General features: G+C 58.6%; 1 protein-coding gene across 1 annotated transcript in view; it reads left to right on the plus strand.

Moving 5' to 3' along the window:
* The first annotated feature begins 232 nt into the window (after positions 1 to 232).
* DNAH17 (dynein axonemal heavy chain 17) overlaps positions 233 to 12,197 on the plus strand; it is a 95,563-nt gene continuing 83,598 nt past the window's right edge. The window contains exons 1-12 of the mRNA XM_081804364.1: positions 233 to 598; positions 1,853 to 2,046; positions 2,438 to 2,630; positions 2,874 to 2,973; positions 3,147 to 3,232; positions 3,422 to 3,547; positions 4,523 to 4,675; positions 4,782 to 4,868; positions 6,504 to 6,671; positions 6,934 to 7,050; positions 11,152 to 11,417; positions 11,560 to 11,755. Of these exons, the coding sequence (XP_081660490.1) occupies positions 254 to 598; positions 1,853 to 2,046; positions 2,438 to 2,630; positions 2,874 to 2,973; positions 3,147 to 3,232; positions 3,422 to 3,547; positions 4,523 to 4,675; positions 4,782 to 4,868; positions 6,504 to 6,671; positions 6,934 to 7,050; positions 11,152 to 11,417; positions 11,560 to 11,755 (2,031 nt within the window). The 5' untranslated portion in view covers positions 233 to 253. The remainder of the gene's footprint in view (positions 599 to 1,852; positions 2,047 to 2,437; positions 2,631 to 2,873; positions 2,974 to 3,146; positions 3,233 to 3,421; positions 3,548 to 4,522; positions 4,676 to 4,781; positions 4,869 to 6,503; positions 6,672 to 6,933; positions 7,051 to 11,151; positions 11,418 to 11,559; positions 11,756 to 12,197) is intronic.

The raw sequence follows: 12,197 nt of genomic DNA on the forward strand, positions 1-12,197 counted from the left end.
CTGTGTGGCCCTTGCCCCACGGCGACAGAGGTCCAGCCAGGGCAGACAGCCAGGACCCCCTTGTCCCTCCCTGCCCCCAGCCCACACCCAGTGGAAGAGCGAACACTCGCGAGGAACCTCGTCTCCTTGCTTGGTCAGGACAGAGGTTGCGAGCGGCTCCAGAGACAGGTGGGGAGTGAGCCCCCCCACACACGGTGCTGCGTCAGGGTCTCCGTGCGCCGGCCGGAGGACCGTGCTGTAAGGAAGCGCCACGATGACCATCACACCGGACGTCAGGTTGGAGTATTTAGAGGGAGTAGCTTCCCTCATTCTGAAGTTCAAGCCAGACAAGTGGAGCAAATTGATCGGGGCCGAGGAGAACATGGCCTTATTCACCGAATTCTTCGAGAAGCCAGACGTCCTGGTTCTGGTGTTGACGCTCAGCCCCGCCGGCATGATCATACCCTGCCTGGGCTTCCCCGCCTCCCTCAAGTCCAAAGGGGTTTACTTCATCAAGAAGGGACGGGAGAACATCAGCAAGGATACCTACAAGGACCGCCTCATCTACGGGGACATAAGTCCTGCGCCCGTGGAACAGCTGATCGCCGTCGTGGAGGAGGTGGGTGCCCGGGGTGGGGGAGGCTGCGCCGGGGGGACAATCTCTGTTTCTCGTGCTTTTGGCGAGTGGCCTAGAGGCCGGCTGCCCAGAGAGTGGCCCACGGGGCAGCAGCGTCAGCCTCCCTGGGAGCCGGTCAGAAATGCAGGAGCCCAGGCCCTGCCCACCCTGGTGTGGGGACACATCTGCATTCTGACCAGACCTCCAGGCGGTGCTGTGCACCCGAGGGCTGAGAGGCCCCAGCCAGCACCTCATCCTCTCTTGGTGTCGTGGGACCTCGGGATGCACCGGGCATGGCCCCTGCCCACAGCATCAGAGGGCGTGGGCCACTTGAGTCCCAGTAGATGGGTTTCCCAGTTCTGAGACTTTGTGTGAAGAAAGAGAAAGAACAGGGTGCAGTTTGGTGCGTCTCCCCACTGTCCTACCTTGTTGCCAGCGTCACCCCAGGCAGGGGCGGCAGGTGCGGCAGGTGCGGCCCGCTCTGGGCAGCCACACCAGCCAGAGTCCGAGTGACCTAGCTTTCTGGCCGTTGCTGTCCTCATGCGTGAGATGGGGACTTAATTCCCTGCCTTGTGCGAACTTGGAGCACAGGAGCCCCTCCTCCAGGACTCAGGCCAGCCTCCCCTCCCATCGGGAAGAGGAGCCGGGCAGGCCTGCAGCGGGACTGCTGGGGCATCTGCGTGAGTCTGCTCAGGCTGCCGTGACAAGGGATCACAGTCCTGGGGGCTGGAGTTCCCAGATCCAGGCGTGGGCAGGACCCGTTCCTTCTGCAGCCTCTCCCCTGGGCTTGTAGACGCTGCCACCTCCCCGTGGCCTCACTTGGTTGTCCCTCTGTGTCTGTCTGCGTCCACATCTCTTCTTATAAGGACACCAGTCACATGCGATTTGGGCCCACCCATGGGACTTCATTTTAACTTAGTCACCTCTTGAAAAGCTCATCTCCAAAGACAGCCACACCCAGAGGTGCTGGGGTTGGGGCTTCAACATGCAACACTGGGGGACCCGGCTCAGCCCCTGACAGCTCTCCAAGGCCGCACGGGCCATCTGCTTTCAGCAAACATTGTGAGCCCCCTTCTCAGAGACAGCTTTGCTGCTAGGCCATCATCCTGCGTCTGTGCCCCTCCACTGGCCACGCCTCATTCTGGCATGGACTCGGTTCCCCTGGGTGGGTTCCAGGCACCCAGGGCTCCCAATTCCTCCTGGGAGCCACCGGGTCGGAGGAGGTCTGGGTGCATGTACAGAGCCATTCCCTTCCAGGTGCTCTACTCCCTGTTAAACCAAAGTGAAAACTTGAGCGGATGGCCCCGGGTGGTCTCGGAAGACATCGTGAAGCAAGTCCACAAGCTGAAGAATGAGATGTTCGTGATGGGGGGCAAGATCAAAGGGAAGACCCTGCTGCCCATCCCGGAGCACCTGGGGAGTCTGGATGGCACGCTGGAGTCCATGGAGAGGTAGGTGGCCCAGCCTGGGCACCTGGCCGGCTGGAGGAGTCGCTGACCTGTGACCCCCCAGCACACTGAGCCCCACTGGGAGTCATCCACAAAACCCCAAGCACATGCCTGCGTGACCCCAATAAGGACGGCCGGGAGGAGCCACCTTGAACATGGGTGTTATTCCACACTTGGCCTCTCTTAGCTGGGAGATTTGGGCACTTCTCCTGCCTCCCCACAGTGGTTGCGAGGAGCTTGGGACATGGGGTGAGATGGGGCGCTGCTGATGGTTGCTTGGGAGGTTGTCCCGAGGGCAACGGGGGAGGGATGATTCCTGCCCAGAAGGGGCGGAGCTGGTAGAACCCCATCCCTGCGGCTGGGAGAGCATCTTGCCTGACCTTCTGCTCTGCAGGATCCCCCCTTCTCTGGACAACTCACTGCTGCATGCCGTCGAAACCATCATCATCGACTGGTCCCACCAGATCCGGGACGTGCTGAGCAAAGACTCGGCCCAGCCCCTGCTGGATGGGCTACACCCCCTGCCCCGAGTTGAGTTTGAGTTCTGGGATGCCCGGCTGATGAATCTCAAGTGCATCCATGAGCAGGTGACAGCTCCTCTCCACAGTGGTGAGCGGGCCTCCGTGGCTCTGCAGCCAGAGGGCCCACGTGCTGGCCAGGCCGATTCGTGACCCGTCCGCCCCTCTGTGCGGACCCCCAGGGCCCCCGAGGGGACCCGGATAACCTGCACAAAGTCCTGGGCTCCAGCGGCCGCGGGGTCAGGTGCCTTTTGTGTAGGGTCTCCGAGCCTCTCTGGAGCTTCCCTGAGCTTCCTGTTCTCTGTTTCTCAGCTGAATAGGCCCAAAGTGAACAAAATAGTTGAGATCCTGGAAAAAGCCAAGAGCTGCTACTGCCCAGCCCTGCAAAATGTGTACACGGACGTCATGGAGGGTGAGCTGAGGAAGGGGCACTGTCCTTGGCGGGGGCCGCGGCGCCTGCCCACATGCACCTTCCTCTGGGGAAGGTCCTGGGTCTTGAGGGAGCAGGTGTCCACGAGCATGGAGCCGCCGGTCCCCGTCTCTGACCGTCGGGGCTGCGCGAGCGCTTGCTCTCCTTCCGTGCAGGGCTGAAGGAGGCCAGCGACATCGTTCTGTATCTGAAGCCTCTGCGGATCCTGCTGGAGGAGATGGAGCAGGCCGACTTCACGATGGTGTGTCAGCCCGAGAAAGGCCGCTCTTAGGGGCTGGTCTGCTGTGTTAGGGGCGTGGGGGCTGTGGGCCTCTTGGCCGGGAGGGGCTGCGTGGTCGGCGAGCGCCTCTTCCTTCCCCTCTGGGGTGCCCTCCCGGGGCCCTGCGAAGCGGAGGGCGGAGGGGCTGCACACCCACCCATCTCCCCACAGCTCCCGACCTTCATTGCGAAGGTGCTCTATACCGTCTGCTTCATCTGGGCCACATCTGAGCACTACAACACGCCCTCCAGGCTCATCGTCATCCTGCAGGAGTTTTGCAACCAAATCATCGAGATGGTAACCTGGCCCCACCATGCCGCCCTCTGCCTCCCGACTGGGGCCTCTCCCTGCCTGCTCGGCTTCCCCCCTGCCCGTGTATCTGGGCAGTTTTTTTTGGTTTTTTTTTAAGATTTATTTTATTTGTTTGGGGGAGAGAGGAGAGAGTGGGAGAGAGAGAGAGAGCGCACATGTGCTCGTGAGCTGGGGGGAGAAGCGGAGGGAGAGAAATCCCAAGCAGACTCCCTGCGGAGCACGGAGCCCGATAGGGGACTCGATCCCAGGACTCCGAGATCTTCAAGAGTCGGACGCTTACCTGGAGACGCCACCCTGGGCAGTTTAAAAACAGGCAAAGATGTTGGCACTGGGGTTTACAGGCCCGAGGCTGAGCTTGGGCCCTCTTGGTGGCCACCCACAGTTCTCCCGAGACTGGGCAGTGTCAGCCCAAGCGGCCCCATGGCAGGAGGGAGGAGGAAAAAACTGGGGCTGCCCGCCGAGTCCCAGGACCCCAGGACTCGGCCAGGGTCGTGGGGTTTATCTGCTCCTACACTGACCTGCCTCCTGTCTTCCTCAACGCAGACTCCCTGTCTTCCTTCCTTTTCACAAGCACTCCTTAGCCGGCCGCGAGCGTTTTGTTTGGGCCTCCCGCATGGGTTAAAATCGTGCTTGCTGCCCGGAAGGGCCCTGCGGTCCAGGCTCCCGCCGCCCGGGGCAGGACTGGATTTCCCGGGCCCTGAAGGGTCCCCAGTCATCTGGGACCAGGATCTGTTTCGGCTGCAGCCGTAGGGGGTGTGGGGCCACACAGGGAAGCAGCTCAGTCTCCCGAAAATGGGCCGGCAGTGGGCAGATGGGTCGGGACCCGGACCTCAGGGACGGCTAACGTGTCTGAAGGAGCCGACTGTGGGCCCCGAGGTGGGCTGTTGGTAGCCCGCCGAGCAGACCCTGGACCTCACCCCAGAGCACTCTCAGGACTGGAATGTCTTCTCTTCTGCCCAGACGCGCACTTTCCTGAGCCCAGAAGAGGTGCTGAAAGGCTTGCAGGGAGAAACAGAGGAGGTTCTGAGCAACATCTCTCTGTCCGTGAACGTTCTGAAGGAGCTTTACCGCGCCTATGATTTCTGCTGCGCAAACATGAAGCTTTTCTTTAAGGTCCGGCCTGATTTCAGAGCAAGTTCAAGGACGTGTGGGCGCGGGCTCCCAGGCGTCCGCAGGAGTGTTTGAGGCCCGCACAGCCTCCTCTCTGTGTCTCCCGTAGGACAAGGAGCCGGTGCCCTGGGAATTCCCTTCTTCTCTGGCATTTTCCAGGATGAATTCCTTCTTCCATCGCATCCAGACCATTGAGGTAAAGGTGAAATGTGGCTCAAGCTGCCCTTAGCAGAGCTGCGTCTCCCATCCTTGTCCCACGCCCACATCTCCCGGTAGGGAGGATGAAAGCCACACCCAAGCATCCGTGTCGCGGGGAAACCGAGTCAGGGGCCGGCCTCCTCCATGCCTGGAGCCATTGGCCAAGAACAAAAGTGCCCCGTTTTGGGGGGCTTCTCCCCCATCCCATGCCTTGTGTCCCGAGCAGGCTGATGACAAATTACACGGGCATCGGCAGGAAGCTGGGCAGCCGTGGGCGAGGGTTAGCCGGCTCGGTTAGGACAAGTGTGGGCAGGGGCAGGCCCCTGCACTGTCAGATACACAGAGTGACACAGAGCAAATGAGCATTTTTAATTGGTTTTTAATTGGTTCAAGACGGCTGCCTCTGGGGAGAAGAGCCAGGGCATAAACACGGGGTCAGGGCAAGAAAGTTTTGCTTTTTGTTTGTGATCTTCTGTATGGTCCTTTACCTTTGCCCACCAACTATTCACACCATTCAAAAGGGGAAAATCACCCCGGAACCCTGGAGCATTGGTTTTCCCGATGGCCACCACCGTCAGCAGCGGCCTTGGGCAGGCCTGTCTGGTCTCCGCAGTCTCGTCCACAGGTGGACGAGGCCCACTAAGGACTGCAAATTTGCATCACGGTTTTCCTCAAGCCCAGAGGCTCCCAGGTCCTGAATTGGGATGAGCTTTCTGGGAAAGGATGTCTCCCTGCTGTCCCCTCCCTCCTTCTGGCGGCACGAGCCCCGAGCTCAGGACATTTGACCCCGCTGCTGCTTTTCGTTGGGTCTGCTTTGGTGATGGCATTTTGGGAAGACGGCCCCAACCCCGGCCCCAGCTTAGGGGCGTGGTGTGAGCACCACGTGCGCATCTTGCTTCGCCAGGCCCTGGGTGCCAGGCCCTGGGTCAGGCTCCCGAGGCTGCCTGGGGTCCACAAGGAGCCTTCAGGATCCACTGGGAAACGAGGGCCTCACACAGACACGGGAGGTAACGCGTGAGGGGACCGGGTGTGAGGAAATGTCAAAAGGAAGAGCGCGGGCGAGTTCTGGAAAGGAAAGCCCCCCTGGGGGGCCCGAATAGTTGGAGAAGCCTCCAAGAGAGCCCCACCTCAGAGGAAGTAGTGCCTCGGGCGGGCATCCCCTGCGGGAGGGCATCCTTGCAGGTCACGGTGGGTCAGGGACGGGCTCTAAGTGCTGATGGCCTTCCAGGAAGCAGAGGATTTGAAGCTTAGTCACAACACCAGAAACCTCCGTGTGAGGTTCCAACTGCTTCCGCCCACAGCTGAGGACATGGGGGCCCCAGGAAAGCGTGATCTATTTAGATCACTCCAGAGCAGGGTCCGGATAAGAGCCCCACCTCATCTCCGCATTCCCCTGTTCAACGCTTGGAGAGGACTCATGGGGCCCTTCCTTCCGTCCCCTCTCTCTGTGTTCCAGAGAGGACTTTAGAGGACAGAAATAAACAGAGGGTCCCTCCCCAACTTTGCTGCCAGGTGGCCCCAGGTCAGAGGGCCATCCTCACTCCCTGGCTCCTCCCTGCTGGGGTCAGAGCTAGATCAGTGACTGATCCGTTGTGTTTAGTTATGAAGATTACTGTTTTTTTTCCTCCACCAGGATCTTTATAAAACAGCTATTGAGTTTCTGAAGCTGGAGAAGATCGAGCTCGGGGGCGTGAGGGCCAACATCCTCGGAAGCATGGTCACTCAGATTTACGATGAGGTCTTTGAGCTGGTGAAGGTTTTTGCTGAATGCAAATATGACCCCTTGGACCCTGGAGACTCGGTGAGTCGGGGGGGGGCCCTCGACTGGACCCATGTCAGATGCCCCAGGAGTGGGGAGACATGTGGAGGGAGTGTTGGTCACGTTCTGAAGACGTCCCAGAAACTAACTGCCCCTGGGGCCGTCCCCACGACAATGAGCATCCTCAGATGGAGCCCCGAAACCTGCCGGCAGGGGTGGGGGCGGGGGCAGGGGCGGGGGCAGAGTGAGCACCATCCCCGCTTTGCATGCTGATTAGCAGGTGGACGTTTTAATTCACTTTCAGAGTTTCGATGACGATTACGCTGATTTTGAGACCAAAATTCAAGATCTGGATAGGCGGCTGGCCACGATCTTTTGCCAAGGGTTTGACGACTGTAGCTCCATCGAGTCCTGTGCCAAGGTAGGTGCGGGCAGGGGCCTTCGGGTAGTGAGCTGTTGCAGCAGCGCCCAGGGCCTGCCGGGGCCCCCTTAGGGCTGACCTCGTTTGCAGATGAGGAGCCGGCCCGGGGGGCGGGGGGGACAGGGGCCTCTCTCAGGCCGCGAGCACCTCGGGCAGCTCCCGTTGGGTTTGGTGGCTGCCTTGTAGAGTAAGAAAAGGGACTAAGGCTAAGAGGACAGTTACTTTACTGATTCTCACTACGGAAGGGTATCCATTCATTCTTATTTGATTCATCGTTCCCCCTGCTTAAAAGGACCAAAAGTTAGAGGCAAAGTGGCCGTGACAATAAAGCACATACCCTTTTAGACCCACTGCGCTGAAGTCACACCCTCTTTGACACGTGAGACTCCGAGAGCAGCCTGGCCTTGTTACTGAGGAGCCACCTCTGGGTGGCAGGGAGCTGGCTGGTACTCGTCTGCCTCTTGTGTACTTTACTACACTTGGCCAAGTTGCAAGCATTAAGCGTGCAACACTTTTACACTGAAAAAAAAAGAAATGATGCTATGAGGGCGCCTGGGTGGCTCAGTTGGTTAAGCGACTGCCTTCGGCTCAGGTCATGATCCTGGAGTCCCGGGATCGAGTCCCGCATCAGGCTCCCTGCTCGGCAGGGAGCCTGCTTCTGCCTCTGACCCTCCCCCCTCTCATGTGCTCTCTCTCTCTCATTCTCTCTGTCTCAAATAAATAAATAAAAACAAAAACAAAAAAGAAATGATGCTATGAAAAAAGAATCTTAAAAGAATGGACAGTCGGGAAGTGCTAAAACCCTTAGAGATCATCAATTCAAGAGAGAAACACAAATGGCCAATGCATGAGTACATCTAAGTTTGACCTCGAGAGCACCCAGAAAAGCCCCTGGCAAAACAGGAAGGTGGCAACTGCCACCAACCCAGCCGGTTAGATTGTGAGGAGCTGGGCAGTCCAGTGTGCCCCAGTCCCCACCACTCCATATTGTCCCAGCCCAGCCCTTCTTCCTGCATTTCTGTGGCCTGCCTTGCCCTGGACAAACCACTGAGGGGGGATCTCTGAAGATCGATCTATAGCTCCTCTGGAGAACAGGGACTGAGCATTTAAATGAGTGAATATATGTATATACTTGAGTAGCTTTCTTCTATCTGCCTAGTGTTATGCATGTTTGCCGACTAGGACACTCTGCAGGTCCGAGCTACCTCTTCCCTTTGCTTGGCAAGCCTCTAGGTTGCTGCAGGCAGTTTGGTGCCCACAGGAGACACCCAATAATTATTATAGGATCTTGGGTCCCATGGTGTTTGCTAAACTCGTTACCTACATTATCCATCCCATTTTTACCAACTCCGACAAGTCAAGAAGCCTGCCCAGAGTCACACAATTAGCCAGTTAGAGAAGCCAGGACCCCAAACCATCCCAGAGTGTGGCCAGACGGGAAGGCAGTCGGGATGGCCTAGGCAGCTCAGGGTGCTGGCCGTCTTCCTGGATCTCCCCAACACAGATGCCAGGACATTCCTTTGCCTTTTAGACATTGTTTTTTTAAAATGCAAATGCAAGGGAATTTGAAACTCTGCAATGCGATGAGCAATCAAGTCTTAGATTGCGTTGGTGCTCTAAGCAGAATTATCAGTGAATGCGAATTAACACAGCACCTCAATGCTCTTCCCTCCACTGGGACATCCTTCCCCCTAAGTAGCTGTCTCAGGCCACCTTGCAGGCGAGGCCTCCCCGTCCCTGCCTCTCTGCTGGCCCTCCCTGCTATTCTGTTGTGTGTTGATCTCTCTGTGTTCATTGTCTTCCCAACTAGAATATAAACTCCCTGAGGACAGGTACTTGATTTGGGCACATAGTAGGTGCTTTTGAGATTTCCCGGGGAGGGAACTGCCTCCAGCCAAGGGAGGGAAGTTGTATTGGGGTCACAGAGCTCCAAGGGCTACCCAAGTGCGGAAGGGTCCCCGAACACACGTTTCCAGCCGGGCCTTTAACCTGGAAACAACAGTCTCCCCCCTCCCCCGCCCCCGCGATGGGGTCTCCAAAACTAAAAGACAGCACTAGAGCTCACCGAGGGTGGGGGAGTGGGCGGATAGCACGTCTCACCTCCTGTAGGGGGGGAAAGGGGGCGTGGAGGGAGGCAGCCCCTCCGCACTCCCTACCGTGGTCTCTGACTCTGTGTTGTTGTCTAGTCCAGGGGAAGCAGCTAGACTATTGGGGCCAAACCAACAAGCCCGTCCCCTTTGTGATCAGGAGTCAGGGGTCAGCACTCCGAGGGGTGGGGCGGCCGGCAGGAAGCCCCCCCGCGCCCCGACCCCCAGGCACCTGCAGGACTGAGCCCCGCGCCCGGCCCACCAGGAGCTAAGCCTGAATCTCGGCCTTCTCAGGGAGCTCATCCTCTCTCCTATTATAGCCCCAATCTGGCTTCTGCACACATAGAGGAAAGGTTCTTTCCTAAATTGTAACTTTGTGCTTGTGCTAGATTAAAAAGAAAAAAACAAAAAGGAAGCCAAGGGAGCAAAGAAAAGAGTGCCTGTCAACCATTTCCACCTCTAAATGCGCGACTCTTCCTCCGCATCTGGGAGTGTTTTCTCTCCCGCTTGACACAACCCCATGCCCTAATGAGGACGGGCCCTGGGGCTCCCTCCCTCCCAGTGCCTCCATTCCCTGCAAGCTCCCCAGCTGCCCCCCAGCTGCTTCTCAGTGTCAGGAATTCACACGCAACCAGGAAAGTTCTAGAGAAATTTTCTGCATGATCTCCTGATGGAAAATAAAATTAGCTTTCTTCCCAGGATCCAGGAGCCAAAAACTATGTAAACGTGAAAAAGAGAGGGGCATGGGAGGAGAGCCGGCAGACAAAATGTCAGGAGGGTCACGAATCCACAAGATGCACCTTTTTCTCCCAAGCAGACAGGTCCCTTTGGTAGGAAGTGGCACCAATGACCCGGTGTGTCGGCCACGCCCCTGCGGGGAGCTGAGCTTGGAGCGTCCCGATTCGGTTTCTCCCAGCGGTCCAGCTGCCCCGTCTGGCTTTCGGGGACCTGCAGATCTCTTCCTGCAGCTGTGTCTCGCTCTTGCCTGAAAAGGCCATTTTGCGGACATTGTCCTATTCCTTACACCAAAATCTGGGGCAAAGCAGAGACTCGGGTCCAGTGCCCCAGGCACCCAGGGCTGTGAGACTGTGTGGTCTGAGCACCTTTGATCCCCGTTTGCCTCTGGGGCAGCTCTCCTTGGCCTGGGTCTGGCAGACCTCAGGCTGGCTGTGGAGCTTCCGGAACTCTCTCCAGATTCTAGGAAGACCCCATCCCACCCACCCCCACCCCAGCAGCCCAGCCCAGGGCCTGCACTGCCCCTAGGCTCCTCCGCGCCCTGACCTTGAACAGTGATCTTTTAGGAAATTCTCCATCTGATTCCAGCCAGGACCCTAACCGAAACACCCAGATAAAGTAACCTCCTCTCTTCTACTAAGCTTTTCATTTTGCAATTGCCCATGTTTAGCAGACGTAGAGTGTGAGGGTGATGAGTCAGCTACTTGCAGAGAGGTACTCGCGCTCGGTTACTGCTTTCAGAAATGTGGTGTGACACCTCCTGGATTAGTTCAGGTCCGCAGGCCCAGCCTTTCCTCACCCGGAAAGGACGTGACCGGGGACACGGGCTGTCCCTGCTCCTCGGGGACTCAGGGAACCTGGGCTCGAACCCCCAGGGTCATGGCCTCTACACATTCCCAGGCTCCCTCTGTGATTCCCTCCGGGTCTCGGGGGCGGCGTCTCCGGCTTCCCACCCTCAGCCTCCGTGCTCATTACCGGGGCCCCCCGCCCCCACACCCACCTCCACCCTGGTCAACCTGACTTCTCCTGGGCCCGGAATGTTTCCAGGCCTCAGACCTACTTTGTGGTGGTGATTGGCAGCCAAGCACCTGGGGACTCAGCAGCTGCCAACATGAAAATCACAGAGGCATAGAAGTTCTTTGTCCTGATGGGGCAGGAGTTGTCGCCTCTGAAGTTTGGCCTCGAGCATCGTGCCAGTTGCCGCGAGGCTGGAGCAATGCTGGGGACGGGGGCAGGAGGCGGGGACCTCGGCGACGGCGCGTCTCTCGTTCCTCCCCAGCTCCTGCACGTGTGCGGGGGCCTCCTGGAGCGGCCCCTGATCCTTGCGGAGGTGGTGCCCAGGTATTCGGCCATGCTGGAGCTCTTTGACGCCGAGCTGGACAACACCAAGACCTTGTATGACGCGCAGCTCGCGGCCTCTGCAGATGGGAATATCCCCCCGATCCACAAGAACATGCCCCCCGTGGCTGGGCAGCTCAAGTGGAGCCTGGAGCTACAGGAGAGGCTGGAGGCGCCCAGGCGGGACTTGAAGCTCATAGAGCACCCGTGAGTCGTGGCACCAGCCGGCCCCCCCAACGTGGGCGGCGCGCCCCCGACGGCTGTGGGCCAGGGGCAGGCCTCTCCTAGCACCCCGAGAGCTGACTGCCACACATAGGTGCCCCTCACCGCCCCCTCTAACTGATTCCAGGGTCATGTCCAGCTCGGAGGCCAAGCTGATCTACCAGAAGTACGACGAGATGCTGGAGCTGCTGAGGGGCTACCGAGAGAAGATCTACCAGCAGTGGGTGGCCGGCGTGGACCAGGACTGCCACTTCAACCTGGGGCAGCCCCTGATACGGCGAGACCCGGTCACCAACCTCGTCCAGGTCAACTTCAGCAAAGCGGTGGGTGCCGTCCCACCACTGGGCCCGGAAGGCATCCCGTGTCAAGGGCTCTGCGGGGACCAGGGCCCCACGGCAGGTGGGGCGGTGGGAGAAGCTCCAAGCCCGCCGGTGCCGCCGAGGCTGGGCCCCTTCTCCCAAAGCAGACTTGTGGGGGTTGATGTCTGTGACATATTTAGCTAAAGCTTTATTCCTTAAGGATTAAAGCGTGTCCAGGATGTATTTATTTATTTATTTATTTTTAAAGGTTTTATTTATTTGACAGAGATAGATACAGCGAGAGAGGGAACACAAGCAGGGGGAGTGGGAGAGGGAGAAGCAGGCTTCCCGCGGAGCAGGGAGCCTGATGTGGGGCTCGATCCCAGGACTCTGGGATCATGACCTGAGCTGAAGGCAGACGCTTAACGACTGAGCCACCCAGGCACCCCCAGGATGTATTTAAGAT

Source organism: Leptonychotes weddellii, chromosome 15, assembly GCF_054177405.1.
Source record: "Leptonychotes weddellii isolate Sample4059 chromosome 15, ASM5417740v2, whole genome shotgun sequence".
Lineage (NCBI taxonomy): Eukaryota > Metazoa > Chordata > Mammalia > Carnivora > Phocidae > Leptonychotes > Leptonychotes weddellii.